This window comes from Neofelis nebulosa, chromosome 5 (genome assembly GCF_028018385.1).
Source record: "Neofelis nebulosa isolate mNeoNeb1 chromosome 5, mNeoNeb1.pri, whole genome shotgun sequence".
Lineage (NCBI taxonomy): Eukaryota > Metazoa > Chordata > Mammalia > Carnivora > Felidae > Neofelis > Neofelis nebulosa.
This window is the reverse complement of record NC_080786.1, coordinates 120894915-120912665: the sequence shown is the minus strand read 5'-3', so window position 1 is coordinate 120912665 and position 17751 is coordinate 120894915. Positions and strand designations below refer to the sequence as shown.

General features: G+C 33.9%; 1 protein-coding gene across 2 annotated transcripts in view; it reads left to right on the top strand.

Moving 5' to 3' along the window:
* Positions 1-17751, top strand: part of CADM2 (cell adhesion molecule 2) — a 335754-nt gene that overhangs the window by 70137 nt on the left and 247866 nt on the right. For both annotated transcript variants that reach the window (XM_058731712.1, XM_058731711.1), the window contains exon 2: positions 1723-1872. In XM_058731712.1, the coding sequence (XP_058587695.1) occupies positions 1723-1872 (150 nt within the window). The remainder of the gene's footprint in view (positions 1-1722; positions 1873-17751) is intronic.

The following is a 17751-nucleotide window of genomic DNA, read 5'->3' as shown; positions in this document are numbered from 1 at the left end:
TGAGCTTCATATTTATGAGCTGCTCATCTGATAACTCTCGTAATTATTCCTTCTTTCTGTTTTAGCTCATGTTTTCTCTTATGTGGTTTTCGCCTCACCTCACTTCACAAGATTGATAGTTCTCCACGTTTCCCTGCTAGAGGTCACCTCTGAGCTGAAGGCAAACACATCCCACTCTGGCTCCTGTTGACTTTTAAGTCAACTATCAAAGAATTTATTCCAGACATCTCCTAACCTCAATTTAAAAACTCCACCCTAAAGATTACAGGGAGATATCCTGGGGAGTTGCCATAGTGACTCTAAGAGGTTGGCATTGAGAAGACAAAGCTACTGATATCAGATTTTATACTTGATAGGCTTAATTATATAACATGGTCATGAACCTCTGTGCTTGTGTCACTTAGGTCTGGAAAGAAATTTTCCCCTTCAGGCTCTTCTGTCTCTTACGGTGCCAATCAACAGGCTTCTTGGTAATAAGATCCTTTATGCCAATAGCTCCAGCATAACCTCAAGTGGTGCTTGTAGTAATGATAGAATCATTACAAAACGAAAGAAGAAAAGATAAATATATTTCATGGGTGTGATTAAGTCATCATAATGTTCTTGCATATGTAAATTATCCTTGACTTAATGAACTACCTTGCTCACATAATAGTATTTTAACCTGGCTCTGGAAAGTCATTTTCTACCCATGTTGATAATTGCTACTGGATTTGGCAGAGCTCATCTCCAGATCACTTACTAGAGTGAAATTTATGTATTATGTTTCCATGTGCATGAGTTTTGTTTTAACTATTAGAAGTGTTCTTACTAAGTAAAGTTATTATATGAATTATCTTAATAAATTAGTATGATACTTAGGAAGATAGAAAACTTGATTATATTCTAATGATCTGATTTGACAAGGGTCATTTGAAATATGTTTTTTTTTCTTGATTATAAAAGAAATATATATTCATTGGGGAAATCAGGAAACAAGAAAAAGGAACAAAGGGTCACTTGAAATATAGGGTTTTTTTCTTGATTATAAAAGAAATATATATTCATTGGGGAAATCAGGAAACAAGAAAAAGGAACAAAGGAGAATATTATCACTTCTTCTAAGTTAATCTCTTTAAGATTTTGATGGATATTCCACAAGATGAACACTTCTTGAAAAATACTTACATTGTTCTCCCCAACACATTTTGTGTTTCTAAAAACAGCTGCATCTACAAGAAGCTCTGATAAAATAGGATTCTTTTTTTTTTATGTTATCAGAAATTGAATCTAAAGTTCCAGTATCCATATTTCATAGACTTTATTCAGGATTATAAAAGCTACCAGGGAAGTGTCTTATGTGTTTCCTCTCCTGCATTAGAGAGTTCAATTCAGCCAAAATTATTCCAGTGCCTTATCTTCAAAGATGACTAGAACCACTCCATATTATTAATGCAAGGCCAAAGGAAATTAATGACAATCATGTTACTATTTGCATATAAATCTTCATGTGTGCCTAGGAAGAAAAGTCGGTTTTCTGGAACATATAAGGGAGTATGAAGGAGTCTTGTCCTCTAATTAAGGACTTTCAATTATTTTTTTTCTGTCTTTTTGTAATATATAGTTATGTTGTTGTTTGGTTGGTTTAAATTTTATTTGGAGTAAGAAGTCCAACATAGTTCTTGGGAAGTTAATCATTTTATAACTCTCATTTAATCAACATTTTCTTTAATCCCCTTTTAGGCAGCCAAGGGCAGTTTCCACTAACACAGAATGTAACGGTTGTTGAAGGTGGAACTGCGATTTTGACCTGCAGGGTTGATCAAAATGATAACACCTCCCTCCAGTGGTCAAATCCAGCTCAACAGACTCTGTACTTTGATGACAAGAAAGGTGAATACATTTTCTTTTAAATGTTTTAATCATATTCTGAAATATCCTAATTATAATGAATTTATTTTTCTAAGATGATTCAAATTATTCGTTTTGATTACAAAACTGCCGCTGCTTGTATTTAAACATGTTAAATATTAAATACTTTAGTTTGCAAGTCATAAACACTAAAGATAACCTATGTCAACTTTTTAATAAAATAAACAGTTACAGTTCTATTTCAAAAATCATTTTATGCCTTCTCTTAACCATTATATTCTCTTTAGATATCATATTCCTTCATTCTTGTAATTGCCTTCTGTATAGATTAAATGCTTTTTCCTCACTCTAGGTAATATAATTTTTTTTTAATTAACCTTAGTCTAATATATTTACAAGATGATGTATGATTTTGGAAAGTTTTGTGACATTATTCTTATGAATGGTCTTGAAAGTAAGAATTGTAGAAACCATTCCCATAATAAATTTAAGTATCTGCATGTTTCAAAATAAACTGAAATTAAAAAGCTGTATTTACTTCAAGTTGAGTTAGACTTCATTAATTAACTGGGCTCCTAATTGGATGATAGGTTTTGATTAAACTTTTTTGGAAAGTAATGAAATTCATAATATTTAATTCAAGCAAACAACTAAAATTATACACTGAATTTCCAAGCCTTCATCCATTATTATAAGTGCTGGGGTGACGTGGGGGGGAAACGAGTTCATGAACTATAACAAAAATAAGGAGCTGTTGCTTTAGATTATTTAAATTATATAGAATATAAATATCTATATATCAGCTCTTCAACATGGTCTTAATATCTGGATTTCTTATGAATCTGTATAGATAACAGTAAGAAAATTTGAAATCAGCTCCATTTTAATGATTAAAGTGTAGTCAAATTAGTCCAATAAATGTGCCCATTCCCCCTAAGATAGAAATTCACTATGTTTTTTACCTCACTGTAGTTTTTCTCTTTGATGTACTCCAAATTTAAAATGAAAATTTTAATTATTTTCAACTTTAATATGTAATGAAAGATTGGCTAAAAATCGAATTTATTGACTCAATTTTTTTTTTTTGAGGTTTCCTTTGTAAAAGGCATTAGAGTTAGTGAACAAACAGATAAAATATCTGCCCTTATAGGGACATACGGTCCAGTAGGGGACAGACAATAAACACATGAACAAAATATATTTTAGAGTACATTGTTAGGGGACAAGTATTCTCTATCTTGATACATACATAGATGCATAGAGACATTATAGCTATCTACAGAGAGAGAAGGACAGAGACAGAGAGACAGAGAGAGATGGAGAGTGAGAGAGGAAGAGTGAGACTAAAAAACTGGCTCGAGTGATTGTGGAGGCTAGCAAGCCTGAAATATGCAAGGCAGGCCAGCAGACTGGAGACCAGGGAAGAGTCAATATTGCAGCTCAAGTCTTAAGGCAGTCTGGAGAAAAAATCCCTTCTTCCAGGGACCTCACATGTTTCCTCTTAAGGTTTCAACTGATTGAACAAGACCACATTATGCAGGCTAATCTGCTTTACTCAAAGTGTACTGACTTCAATGTAATCTCATCTAAATATACCTTCACAGTAATATCCAGATTGGCATTTGACCAAATATCTGGGTACTGTGGTCTAATTAATTAGTTGTCACATAAAGTTAAGTATCACAGAAGGTCAGGCTAGCATTTCTATAGAAGTATATTACTTAGAAAGAGTTTTTATTTATTGTTTTATTTTGCTATTTAAAAGACAAATGCAGCAGATATCACTAAAGGCCATATTTTCATAGGAGCACAAGGAAGGGGCTAAATGTCTCACAGTCATGTGAGATTTAAAGTTAATATTGTCATTTAAAGATTGTGAGCTAAATATTGACCAGACTTAAAGCCAATGGGTTGACTCCATATTTATATTTCTCATGTTTTGATTAAGAGTGTTTGATGTGAAATCATTCATGTTTAACAGGGACTTGTAGTAGTAGACATTTCTTTTGTTTTTTTTTGTTTGTTTGTTTTGTTTTGTTTTGGTACTTTAAGAATATTTTAGAGAATCTGAAAATGAATTTTTTTTTTTTTAATTTTTTTTTTCAACGTTTATTTTATTTTTTGGGACAGAGAGAGACAGAGCATGAACGGGGGAGGGACAGAGAGAGAGGGAGACACAGAATCGGAAACAGGCTCCAGGCTCTGAGCCATCAGCCCAGAGCCTGACGCGGGGCTCGAACTCACAGACCGTGAGATCGTGACCTGGCTGAAGTCGGACGCTTAACCGACTGCGCCACCCAGGCGCCCCTGAAAATGAATTTTAAAGCCTTCATCTGCTAAACACTCACTATAACAGTAGTAATACAATTTTAATTCCTATTAATATTATTGATTATTTAATGCTTCTTATTAAGGACTCTTTTATCCCATTTAGAAGTTTTTAACAGATTTTATGAGACTAAAATATCTCTTTGCAATTTGATAAATATGAGAAATATCTAATGCAATAGTTTAAAGCTTAAAGAAAGTATATTATTCAAGAGTAAAAATTTGATTTTGTGAATTAATTATTTTACAATTTCATAAATAAAACCACAAAAAGTAGCTTGTATCTCAAGTATATTCAATCGGAATGAAAGTTGTATAAGTGAAAATGAAGCTTAAAGACTTTTGATTTCACTGGTTCTTAGTAAAAAATATATCTAAGTTTTATCATGCTAATATTATGTAAGCTTTATATTTGGTTTTAAATCTACTAGTGCTTTTGGGGTAGTGATGGCACATCTCCTTGAAAAAAATGAGTCAGTGTTTACTTTTCTTTGCTCCTTTACGGTGTTTGGAGGAATTTGTGATTGCTGTTTAAAACCAGTGATCTCTGTTGCTTTTCAAAGAATGAAGTCACGTTGGTTAAAAAAGAAAATATATAAGAGTCACACAGAGATTCAACAAACTCTTTTTGCTTTTAATATTAGTTGCTTACAAGTATTTGTAAATAAGTATTTAAACATATATGCCCAAATATAAGGTGACATCAATTTTAAGAAAGTCTCTTGTTTTCTCAATGGTATAAAGCAAGAGAAAATGTTTTGGGGGCCACAGTCCTTTAAAGATAATCATGGAACAATGAAATATATACTTAAAACTATTTAATTTGTTGATATGATTATATGTGCATATTTAAACTAAAAGAAAAACATATATTCATTTAGAGACATTGCTTTTCCATCCTGGCATTTAAGGAAATCATCTTACTTAGCAGTGCTTTTTCAAAGTGTAGGATGTTATCAATGAGAAATTTGTCCCAAGAAACAACTATGATTTTTTATGACACCAGAACAATTTTTTGTTGTTCATTCATCCTGAAGGAGTATAATAATGACCTCCACGATGTAACAACATATTGTCCTGCTTTTTAAGGATATTTTTGAGAGTCATGTTTACAGTGACATCTACAGTGGTGAGGTCAAATCCTCAGGCACAAAAACAAAATCTATACAAAATGTCTTTGCCTCCTCTTACAGTGATTCTATAAGTTATCCTTTATAGAACATCTAAAACCAGAATTGATTCAGGGTATTTCAAGCTAATGTGTTAGGATCTTGTTGAAAAAAAAAAAAAAAAAAAGCTTGTAATACAAGAAATGCAAAGACTTAGAAACAAGGCAGCCCCTCTTTCCTGAGGGATAATTATGGTGAGAAAAAATCCATCATGTTATATTTGGGATATATAGCAACATATTCCTGCATCTTATTGCCATAAAATCACAATATCTGATCATATGAGTTGTTGTAATGTGAACTTGCTTTATTTTATTTTTTTCTTTACCAATTGCTATGATAGCTTAGAGTCATGTTGAAAAAAGCCTCCGTGTGTGTATGTGTGTGAATGTAGTATAGCCAGTTTCTAGTTTTGATATTAGATTGTTTCTAATTCTAACCCTATTATGGTTTTAAAAATCTGTTGCAACAGAATAACAGAAAGTTGTGCATAAAATACCCTTTCATGAGTGGCAGTCTAACGTGTGTTCCCTCACAAGTCATTGGTTCAGTTCCTTTGTGATGTCTCAGTGGAAGGGATCTTTGACAGTGATGTCCATCAAATGCAAGAGTTTGAAAATGAAAGCATTTTTTGACGATGCCAAATCACGGTTTGTCCCATATCATCTTTTTGTCCACATTTACCCGCCTCACTTCAGTCCTAAAGCTTATCTTGAGCAAACAAACATGCTACATTGTGCCAGAGCCTAAGTACAGAAGCTGAGCATGGGTTAGCATGACTGGAGTAACACACACATGCTGTGCAAGTGACAACTGCTCAGGAGAACAATAGAAAAAATGAGTGATTGTCTGTGTCTCTGATTGCACCACCTTTTGCAGGTGGCTGCTACTGTTACATAAAGGCTCCCTCCTTAATTCTGTGCTTATTTCTGTCTCATATTATATTGCCTATTGTTTTCAGGAGCTTTCAAAACAGAAGTTTTGAAGGGTATACAGTATCACAGTGTTTTAATTGTGTCTCAGGTGCTTTTAAAATGCAGCTGAGGTTGGGGCGCCTGAATGCTCAGTTGGTTAAGCCCTGACTGATTCCTGCTCAGGTCATGATCTCACCGTTGGTGGGATGGAGCACTGCTTTGAGCCCCGCATAGGGCTCTGCGCTGAGAGTGCAGAGCCTGCTTAGGATTCTCTCTCTCTCTCCCCTTCCCCTGCTCTCTCTGTCTTTCTCTCTGTCTCTCAAAATAAACTTTAAGAAATGCAGCTGAAGTTGAAAAGCTTTGGGTTAAGCAAATAAATTTTCACAAAAGTTCTGTATCCCTAAACTTAGGTTTTTGTGCTGACATAGGTTATTGAGAAGGAAGGGAGAAAAGGAAAGAGGGCAAGTGGCCCAGAAGAATGGAACAAGTGCTTCTCATTGAAACTGTCACTGCTGCTATGAGCCCCAAAACATGTTCCAAGAAGTTTTTCATGCTACCTGAAGACACAGGTCTGGAAGGGTCCTTCCAGCCTATGAGGGTTGACCAAAGAACTCAGGATGGCAGCCCATTGGCCCAGTTCAAACTGGGAAACCTTTCTTGTTTACTTGGAATTATTAGCTAAAGAAAAACACGCTGTGAGTGGACAGTTGTTGGTCAGCTAAAGAATTAAGCTGAAGCCTGTTCCTGGTAGTCTCTGTAAGGGAGGTTAAATGTGAATATTCAGGAACTCTTCTCAGATGGAGATAGGTGTGTGTGTGGTGGGGGGTGGGGGGGGGATTGGCTAAGGTGAAACTAATATCATAAGATTTCTCATTCAGGTAAAATAAGGGGGAAAGCAGTGAATTCAGCAATAAAAACTCGGGCTTTTGCCACCTTGCACACATTTAATATGATCAGTAGCCTCCTCATTTACAAGCAGAGAACTAAGGATCAAACTCTCAAGGAAAATTGTCCACAGACATTCGGCAAATGATGGGTAGTGAAGACATTTGAATCCAGGTATGACCTCTGTGTCAGTTTTCACCAGAATGCCCCTGAGAACAAAAGCATCTGGCACCCGGTCGGGTTAAGTATAACGCAAGTGGCCTCTACCATTGATATTGGCAGCTGCCTTTTAGTTAAAGAGCAGGAGTTCCTTTCAAAATGTTGAAGACACACATAGAGTAAGACAGAGGGATAAATTATAGTCAGCACTGCCCAAGAGAATTTTCCATAACAAGGACAGTGTTCTATATCTTTGCAGAACAAAATTCTGTAGCCAGCAGCCACATGTGAATATTTAAATTTAAGTTAAATAGAAATTAAATAAAATCAAAATTTAGTTTCTCAGTCACACTAGCCACATTTCAAGTACTCAACAGGCATGTGTGCCTAGTGGTTACTATTTTGAAAAGCACGGTCCTAGATGTTGATTCACTCTTTAGATGCCGTAATAGACCTCATGCAATTCCAGTCTCAGCTAGTAGAATATGTATTTTCCAACAGAGACAACCCTAGGTCATCGTGAAAATGTATTGAATATTAAATAAACAAATTTTTGCTGTGTAAGTTGCATAGCTTTAATGGGAACATTGCATCAGACACAGGAGTCAGATCTGGCTTCTAATCTTGCTTCTGACCCCAATTAGCAGAGTAATAAAAGGGGTTCATCGATACGTGACCAAATCAGATGTTCCAGTGTTTGGATCAGAACTGCATTTTAAACAATTTCCCTGTCTACTTTCTGTGTATCTGAACACCAAAAATCATTAACCTATGAAGTAAATATTTCATTACAATTCCATTTCATTTCTGCATAGTTGCTATATGAAGCCTTTTTTCTATAACACTTAAGAACCTGCAGATCTAAATAGAAAACAAAACTCAATAGGATGTTTTACAGGTTCTAATGGGTCAGAGCGACTGAGACTAGACATAGCTCATTCATTCACTTGCTATGTATGTCCTTCTTCTCTTTCTTTTTGCAAAAATCTTACCACATCTGTTATTAATAGTAGGTAAGCATTTGGAATAGAGTGGATATAAGGAGACAAAGATAATAGGGAGTGTTGTTCATTGACACACTACAGGAATGCTGTGTGGCATTTGGCAATGGAAATGAAAAAATCAATTAGATCATTGCGTCTGTTTCTCTGCAGGTGTGGGGGGGAAAAACAATTGAAGTACTACAATCTGATCACTTAATGCTCAGGAAAAAACACTTCAATTCCTTCCTATTATTGACAAAAAATACCTTGGACAAACATCTCCAGGGGTGCATAGTATATGCATTAAACAGACATATCTCTACGTGCTTGTATTTGTTTTATATAAAAATGTAAAATACATAACTTTTTGTGATATTTCTCTTCACAGTAACTTTGCTTTTTTTCAATTATGTTTGAATGATTCTCAAATATTTCCTGAAGGAAATTTCATAACTAAAGGAATGAAAATAAAATTTTACTAACGGCGTAACCAAAAATCACTGGTCTTAATTATCTAATTATTCTGCCGATAATTTTACATTAATATTGGGGGCAGTGGGAGAGAAAGAACATGAATAAGGTGTCTTAGAACAAGGAGTGATAAGGAGAAGAAAAATGAGATGAACCTCAAATGAAAGCACAAGATTTCCTGGCTCCATGCCAACCAGTACCACCTGACAGTGTCTATACCCACGACTGGTTTCCATCAATGTGACAGACTTTAAAATATTAAAAATTAACTCAATAACGCAGTTATTAAAGTGGCCAACATTACCCTTCTTTTTGCTCTCTTAAAATATTTTTTTCAAATAATATGTGTAAGTTACAATAAAGACATGGAATTAATGATGACAACTTAAAGGTACACAATACAAATTTTTAAAAAACCTTTAGGTTTACATTTTCTCACTGTATTCACAACAACCCTGTACAGTGGGCAGTCCCATTTTATGTATAAGGTCCCATTTTATATATGCAGATTTGAATAACTTGAGTAGTAAATGACAAGACAATGATGAGCCTGAGTTTTCTTGGGATGAGCCTAATTCACTTTATGCTGGATCATTCTGGTAAGGACTTCATTTTATTGTGGGTTTTTTTTCTTAATTTCCTGTGGAAATTATCACTTCTTTTAGGTCTTTACTCCCAAGTCAACTTCTTTTTTTTTTTTTTAATTTTTTAATGTTTGCTTATTTTTGAGAGAGAGAGAGAGGCAGGCTGCAAGCAGGGGGAGGAGCAGAGAGAGAGGAAGACACAGAATCGGAAGCAGTCTCCAGGTTCTGAGATGTCAGCACAGATCCTGCCATGGGGCTCGAAACCACGAACTGTGAGATCATGACCTGAGCCGAAGTTGGTCACTTAACCGACTGAGCCACCCAGGCGCACCCCAACAAATCACCTTCTTAGTAGTAGATCTCCTGAGCACACTTTATTTCATATTTCAACTCCATCATACCACAGTCATTTCATATGCGTTAGCAGATTTTCTAGCAAATGCATGCATATTAAATGAATATGAATCAAGTTACTATTAAAAAAATATAGTCGAGGTAATAAAGAATGAGCACACTATTTACAGATAGGTACAGGCATATGTAAAGGAACTGGTCAAGATAATACAGCACCCAGGAGCTAGCATTGGTAAGAAACCAGCCTACCATTGGGCCTGAAAGGGTGATGAAAAAGCAAAAGCTATGATTGTGAGAGGAAGCTTCTGATTAGAAGCTATAACTGATTTGGAAGGGTGGCCTATAGAAATATGTCAATTGCTCTCTGTTTCTTCCAACCTTCTGATACCTTGACAATGCTTTCCATGGTCTGAGCCCAAATGGAATCCATAAGTCAAGGGATCCTGGGTAGTTTACTCTCAGAGCAAAGAGCAGGAAAAGAAACACATATATCTGGAAGGATATGCAGGAAGTAACCATCGCTACTTATCATGCACAAAGTTCTTCTTATCCAGTTTTCAGTAAAGACAATTTCTATGGAAAACTTTGCATCACTTTACACTCACAACTACCTTCAATAGAATTATTTCTTTTGGGGAGAAATAAGTAATAGTATTGTTTCCAAAACACATTAATTTTTTCAATGTTATATTCCTCAAATAATATATATATATTAAACTCTGTGCTAATAGATATTTGTAAAGAAACAATTTCCTTTCACTTAATCTGCTAATGACAATGCCATTATTGGAAATTTTCGTTAAGCATAAGCAAAATCTTCAGTTGTACATAATATACTTTTTTAATTTGTTTACTCTAGTGTAGTTTACGTCCAGCAATTTCAAGAAAAACATAGATAACCACATACACTATAAATTTTACTGGTGTAGGGTAGATTAAGTTATAATAGCATCAACATTTGTAACTTGGACATTCAAAAGCACATATGTATGCCTGAATGCTTTCAGGAAATGTTAATTCTTGGATATTTTGGAATTCAGCATACTTTCCATAATTGATATTATATTTTAGAGAAAACTAGGTTTTACTAATGTTACTACTTTTTTATAATGCTTTTAGTTTTAAAATAAAAGTGAAATATAATACAAATCAACTAGGTAGTTGTAGGTCTCTGAGATTGAGCAAATTCCTGAACTAAGTGCTCTTAGTTATTGTACATTGCACTAACATTTTTTTAGCAAACCCTACAAAGAGAAGAATATTCAAAATATTTTATTCTAACTTCTGGTGATTAGCTTGTGTGTTTATCCAGCCATTCATTCAATAAATATTTGCTAACTATCTAAAGTGTGATAAGTAATATGCCTGGTTGTTTATAGTTATTGTAGCTCTTTGATTTTTTAGTAGTCCTTTCCATGTTGAATAAGAGCTACTCAAAAGAAAGCTTGTCTTGGTTAAAGTTAGATTCCCTTTATCTTCTAATTATATATGTTTCTGGGAACATATTTTATAAGTATATTTATATATTAGTAAGATATATAGAGTCAGTATGTAGTCAGGATTTATTAAAATGATCATAAACCACCTGAGGAATACCACTTTTATGATGATGGCAGTAGAAGTGGGATGATGGCTAGAGTCAGGTTAGGTGGATAGTCACCACCATTGTGTCATCTGTTTCCATCTCCCAAAGCAATTTAAAAAATGCAAACAATGACCAACCAGGTTTTGGGGAAATGCTTTGGTATCTTTTATGGTATTTCAGATCCTCAATTTGGGGAATTAATAGTTATTAAAGAAAGGAGGTTTTCATTAAGTAAGTGCCCTTATTCTATAAATGTCTAAGCAGATTTAATACTTAAAAAAATTTCCAAGTCACAATTTCAGTTCTATTCTGTGAAACACCATGATGTCCCAGGAGTTATACTGGGTGTCAGAACTATGAAAGTAAATACAATATGGATTTTGACCTCAGGTAGCAAGTTGTCATGTACCATCTATATATAGAGATGGTGGATTATGTAGGGGGAAAGTATTGGGTCAAGAATTCCACAGGTAGATAAATACAATTCTACTTATTTCATAGTAAGCCTCATCATTGAGGAGGTGAAATTCCAAAATAATTGGTAAATATGTGCTCCAGGAGCCTAGGGAAAAATCATTTCACTTGAAATACACATGACTGGAAATATACTATTTGGGTAAAATGAATTTATTTAAGGAAACAGTTGTAAATAAACTATTATGTATTATTTGTCAAATATGTGAAGTAATGGTATACTGCGCAGAGAACTAATTTCCTGGTGACATACTGATATGGTCTCTATGTTGAACAGCCTTTGAATCAGGATCTGATTCACAGACCATGGAAAATGTAAGATGTAAGATATCCTAACATTTTTTAAGTAAGTTTCAAAATAACATTGACATTATAATTCTTAGTAAGTACAAGAAAATCACAACAGTATCAATATATACTGTCCATAATGTATAAATTTAATTCTGTTTGTACAATTACATAATTTTGGCTTATGCCAATATAATTGTATTTAGGTAAAACATAGTGTTAAAAGTTTTACTATTTAGGAGCACCTGGGTGGCTCAGTCGATTAAGCATCCAACTTTGACTCAGGTCATAATCTCACGGTTTGTAGGTTCAAGCTCCATATTGGTCTCTCTGCTGTCAGCACAGAGCCCACTTTGGATTCTCTATCCCCCTCTCTCTCTGCCTCTCCCCCACTTCCTCTCCCTCTCTAAAAATGAATAAACATTAAAAAAAAGTTTTACTATTTAATTTTTAGTGTTTTTTCCCATTCTATGGTTTTCTTAATAATTTACGACAGACTTTAAGACAGTAATATCCCCACCTGTGATGAATCTACATTGTAGAAATGGTGCTAATTATTTTTTTTTAGTTTGAGACTGATGAAAATTTAGCCCTAGAACAAACGTAAAGATTATTGTACTCAAAAACATAGTCAACTGCATTTGTCTCTCCTAGTTTCAAAATCCCAGTAGAGAGAAATGGATTGGTTCAGCTAACATTAGGTGCTTCCACTGTGCTTTGCAGTGTAACTAGGGCTGGGGCAAGCAATCACTATAATTTACATCTACATTCAGTAAATCTCACATTCGATAGGTTCAGTGTGTGGAATCTATGTAGAATATTCTTCTCTCTTGAAAGAATCACTTTTTATGAAAAGAACTTCAACATAAAGTACAGAACAAATAAGGAAACTCTATTTCATATATTACTACTTGGATGCCCCTAATTAGAATAGCCTCTTTTTAATCCCACTGAGCTTTTTAATGTGTGTGTGTGTGTGTGTGTGTGTGTCTGTGTGTGTGTGTGTGTGTGTGTGTCTACTTCTTTTTGGTAGGCCCCACACTGGGCATGGACCCTGACACAAGGCTCAAACTCAGGACCCTATAATCAAGACCTGAGTTGAGATCAAGAGTTCAAAGCTTAATCGACTGAGCCACTCAGGGACTTCCCCAGTGAGTTTTTTTTATAAGTAAACTTGGGAGTATTGATCTAAGTACCAAAAAGTAAGACATAAAAACAAACAGCCATTCAGTAATGGTGATGCTAATTTAAAAACTATTAGATTATTGGTTTTTTGGTGGAGTCTTTAGGATTTTCTATATATAGTATCATGTCATATACAAATAGTGACACTTTTACTTTTTCGGTACCAGTATTTATGTTTTTTATTTCTTTCTCTGATGTGATTGCTGCTGCTAAGAGGTTCAGTACTATGTTGAATACAAGTAGTAAGAGTCGAGATCCTTGTCTTATTACTGATCTTAGAGGAAAACGTCTGAGTTTTTTATCATTGAATATGATGTTAGTTGTGGATTTTTCATATATGGCCTTTATTATGTTGAAGTACATTCCATCTAAACCTACTTTGTTGAGAGCTTTTATCATGAATGAATATTGTACTTTGTCAAATGTTTTTTTCTACATCTACTAAGATGATCATATGGTCCTTATGCTTTTTCTTATTAATGTGATATATCACATTGGTTGATATGCAAATATTGAACCACACTTGCATCCCTGGAATAAATCCCACTTGATTGTGGTGAATGATTTTCTTAATGTATTATGGGATTTGTTTGCTAATATTTTGTTGAGGATTTTTGCATCTATGTTTATCAGAGATATTGGCCTGTAGTTTTCTTTTTTTTGTTGTCTTTGTCTGGCTTAGGTATCAGGGTAGTGCCAGCCTCATAGAATAAATTTGGAAGCTTTCCTTCTTTTTTTATTTGTTAGAATAGTTTGAGAAGAATAAGCATTAACTCTTCTTTAAATATTTGGTAGAATTCACCTGTGAAGCCATCTGGTCCTGGACTTCACTTTGTTGGAAGTTTTTTGATTACTGATTCAATTTCATTACTAGTAATTGGCCTCTTCAAATTATCCATTTCTTCTTTATTCAGTTTTGGAAGGTTATATGTTTCTAGGAATTTATCAATTTCTTCTAAGTTGTTGAGTGTATTGTGGTTTAAAATGTTAAGGAATATGATCTACTTTTCAAGTTATTCATTTGTGCTTTTTGTAATTAATTTTGGATATTTCCCATATTTATAAAAACCAAGTGTTTTTCCTCCGTCATACCTCTTCAGGTAACATTTCTCCACGATCAAAAAGAATAATACAATTTAGAAATAGCTTTTAAAATAATAAAGATTTTAATGTATTGTTTTATACTGTGTGAGCATGAAGAGTTATAAATTAGTATAGGCACTCAATTTTCCTTAGTTTATTATTTCTTCAGTCCCAGCAGACTCTCGTGAGCAATCTTTGGAAATAGCAGTAAATGAGCATTTTGCAGCACTGTGAAGTGTAGGAGGCAGTGTTATTTTAGTGCCAAAGTGTGGGTGTTTGTCAGAATTAAGTCTCCTGGTTTTATGCCTATCTATATTGAGACTAGACTGAAGTGAGTAGACTGAAGTACAAATGGAAAATGGGAAGGAGAAATGCTGAATGATTGGTCTACATGTTCTGTAGTATTCACATTTATGTTTTAGAAAGAAAGGTAGTAGTATATATCAAGACAGACTTTCTTCTGTTGGACTTTCAAAGTCCCTTCAAATACATGTAGCCAACCTTTCTTCTGATGCTGAAAATTTCATGCCACGAGATGGGATAGCCTATTTCCTAATAGTGGATTGTGATAAAAATATCTCCCAGGGACCCGTATCTATGCTTTTCTATGGAACTGACCATTGTTTATTATTTTTTTTCTTTCTTTTTTTTTTTTTTTGTATCTTAAAATCCTAGCTCATGAACTTTTGCAAACATGATAGAAGTTGGTTGGCTGAAGTTTATAGGCTTGATAGTCAAGGAAGCCGAGTTTAAATCCCAGTTGCATCATGGATTTATGTGTGATCATGAACCAACCTTGACCAATTATGTAAACCAATTTTAGTTCCAGCCTAAATGCCTCTAGAGGCCAATGTGTTGTGGAGGACCACCTGCTGCTATGTCCAAATTTGCAGGCTGGAACTCTTCTTAGAGTTTATTTTGAGATTTTTGACATGTTGGAAAATCAAATGCTGCAACAACAACAACAAAAATCTGCCGTTGAAATCTTAAGCAATTTCATTTTAACAGGAATTTGAGATTATAAATACTATACTCTCTTTAGACTGGAAGTGGCTGTGGATGGGTAAATACTGAAAAAAAGCCTTTTCATAAAACAAAAATGTATTTAAGTGATGATATCCAGCCTCATTCTTTCCTGGGTGCTACGACTATGTTGAAGATGAAATATGGAGGCTGAGTTGCTACTGTAAAGGCTTTGGGAAAAGGGACCTACATTAGGGAAAGAAAACTTAGGAAGAAAAGAAGAGTTCTCTCCCCTTCCTGCCTCACTTTATTTTATGTTGAGTGTAAGCTCTAAGGTGTAAGATATTAACAAAGAGATGTGGGGCTCTCCCACCTGCACAACTGCCACTGAGTTTATGTGAAAAGAGTGGCAAAAAGTCACAATGGAAGCCATTCCTTGTATCTCAATTCTGGCAGCTACTTTAATGACTTTTTTGTCCCCTTCTACATAGTGACTAGATATCTAGTAAGTCAAAATGTACATTTGTATTGTGTTTATTACCTCCTCACTAAATACTCTCACTGGTTCTAAGAGTATTTGAACTCCTTTTAGATTTCTCATTATACAACCCTGAATTGTCTACAAATAATTGTGATTCTGCTTTAAAATGGCCATAGCTCTACTTTTGTCTTTTGTTTCCTGCTTTATTATGAGCTAGGTATACATTTTTTTTTTAAACAGAGAAAAAAAAGTTTAGTATTTGAAGAGCTATTTACACTAAATGGAAAATAGAGGTAAGGAAGTAGAGAGGAAGAAAATATTTGAAAGGTATTCAAGCAAGGGATTAAGTGACTGAGCTTGGTGATGTGATCAAACAACCAAAAATCAATCTCTAGTTTGCGAACAAGGAGCAAAGTAGCCTAATTAATTATGAGTAGCCATATGATTGATTATATTATTAATCTAATATCACCTATGTATGTGATGTCAGAGAAGGCATTACAAAAGAAATTAATTATAATTCTTAGTTTCTAAGGGATCCTAAGATTATAGATTCAAAATAATTAGTAAGTGTTTCATTTACTCTATCTTTATAGTTTGATACAATATATATCAAACTACTATAGGTAGTAGAAGGGAGAGGAGCAGGTTTTTGTTATTGTCGCATGCACAGGGAATTAAGGTGTCCTTTCTGCAACTTTCAGATGAAGGTTCTACACGTGGAGCTGCAATAGTGACCACAACAGACAAACTAACCTTATTCATGGAGCTCAGTCAGTGCTTCTCAAATCATCTGTGGCAAGAGATGTTTTTTTCCCCTAAATCAAGATTAAGTGATTCTTTTGTAAAGTACAAAAAATGGATTATCAAAAAAATTAAATAATAAAAATAAAAATGAAATAATACAAAATGCAAGTCCCAACTTTTTATTATTAGGTTCTACAACCATAATATATGAGAAAAGAAAAGAATTTTAAAACTGTATGCCTTCACTGAGTATGAGTATATTAGGAACAATGCAGAGAATTATTAATATACTTGTATTTTTTTGTTATTCTAAAATTAGAACTAAACAAAAAGTTATGAATAGAAACTGCTCATATTAAAAACCTACATGCGTAGTTTGAATGAACATTATATATATCAATTGTTTAAATTTTAATGTGACACAAACTTGCTTCCTGCTTGTTAATTTGTCTAATCTCTTTGGATTGACTATAGCATTTCTTGTAAGGGATGATGTATAATCTAAACTTTTTCCATGTCTTATATTAATAGCAGTCATAGAGGAGAAAAGACAAGTATGTTAACAGGATGGAAAAAGAGATTTTGAAGCAATGTCAGCAGTCTTAAGATATTCATTTTAAACTTTATCCAAATGAGGCAAGTTTTGCTACATTTTCAAAATTAATCTTCAGTCCTTCATTAGTATACAGTTCCAGTATGTATCCTGTAAAGTTATATAATTAAACATATTTTGATGAAAAATATTGATTTCAGGATCCATGAATTTCTATACATGGGTTTTTTTTTAATGGGATATACAATTCAAAATGCCCCATCAATATCGTAAAATGGTCTGTAATCACTTTTTGCAAATGTCAAGATGATTACATACTTTACTGGTAATTGTACATAGTGTATGGATCATGTCGTAAATAATTATTCTTAACAAGAAACTCTATTCTTCCAAGCTTCTAACTTTTAGGTTTTGGCCTTCAATCTTACCTGCCATTGCAAAAAAATGTTGCATTCCCTCCTTACAAGAAGTATTAAGATCAGTGAAGACATAAAATATTATCAGACAAATAAAGATGACTGGCTATCTAACTCACATATTTAAAATTTGGGAATGGGCTGATTTTTTTTTTTTTTAATCTTCAAACATTCTCAACAAAAGATTTTACTTCTACAACTTTCGTGCCTCAGTATATAGAAGAGTTGTTTATAATCAATCTCTATCTGTGTATCATAAGAAAAGAAAATAATCTTGG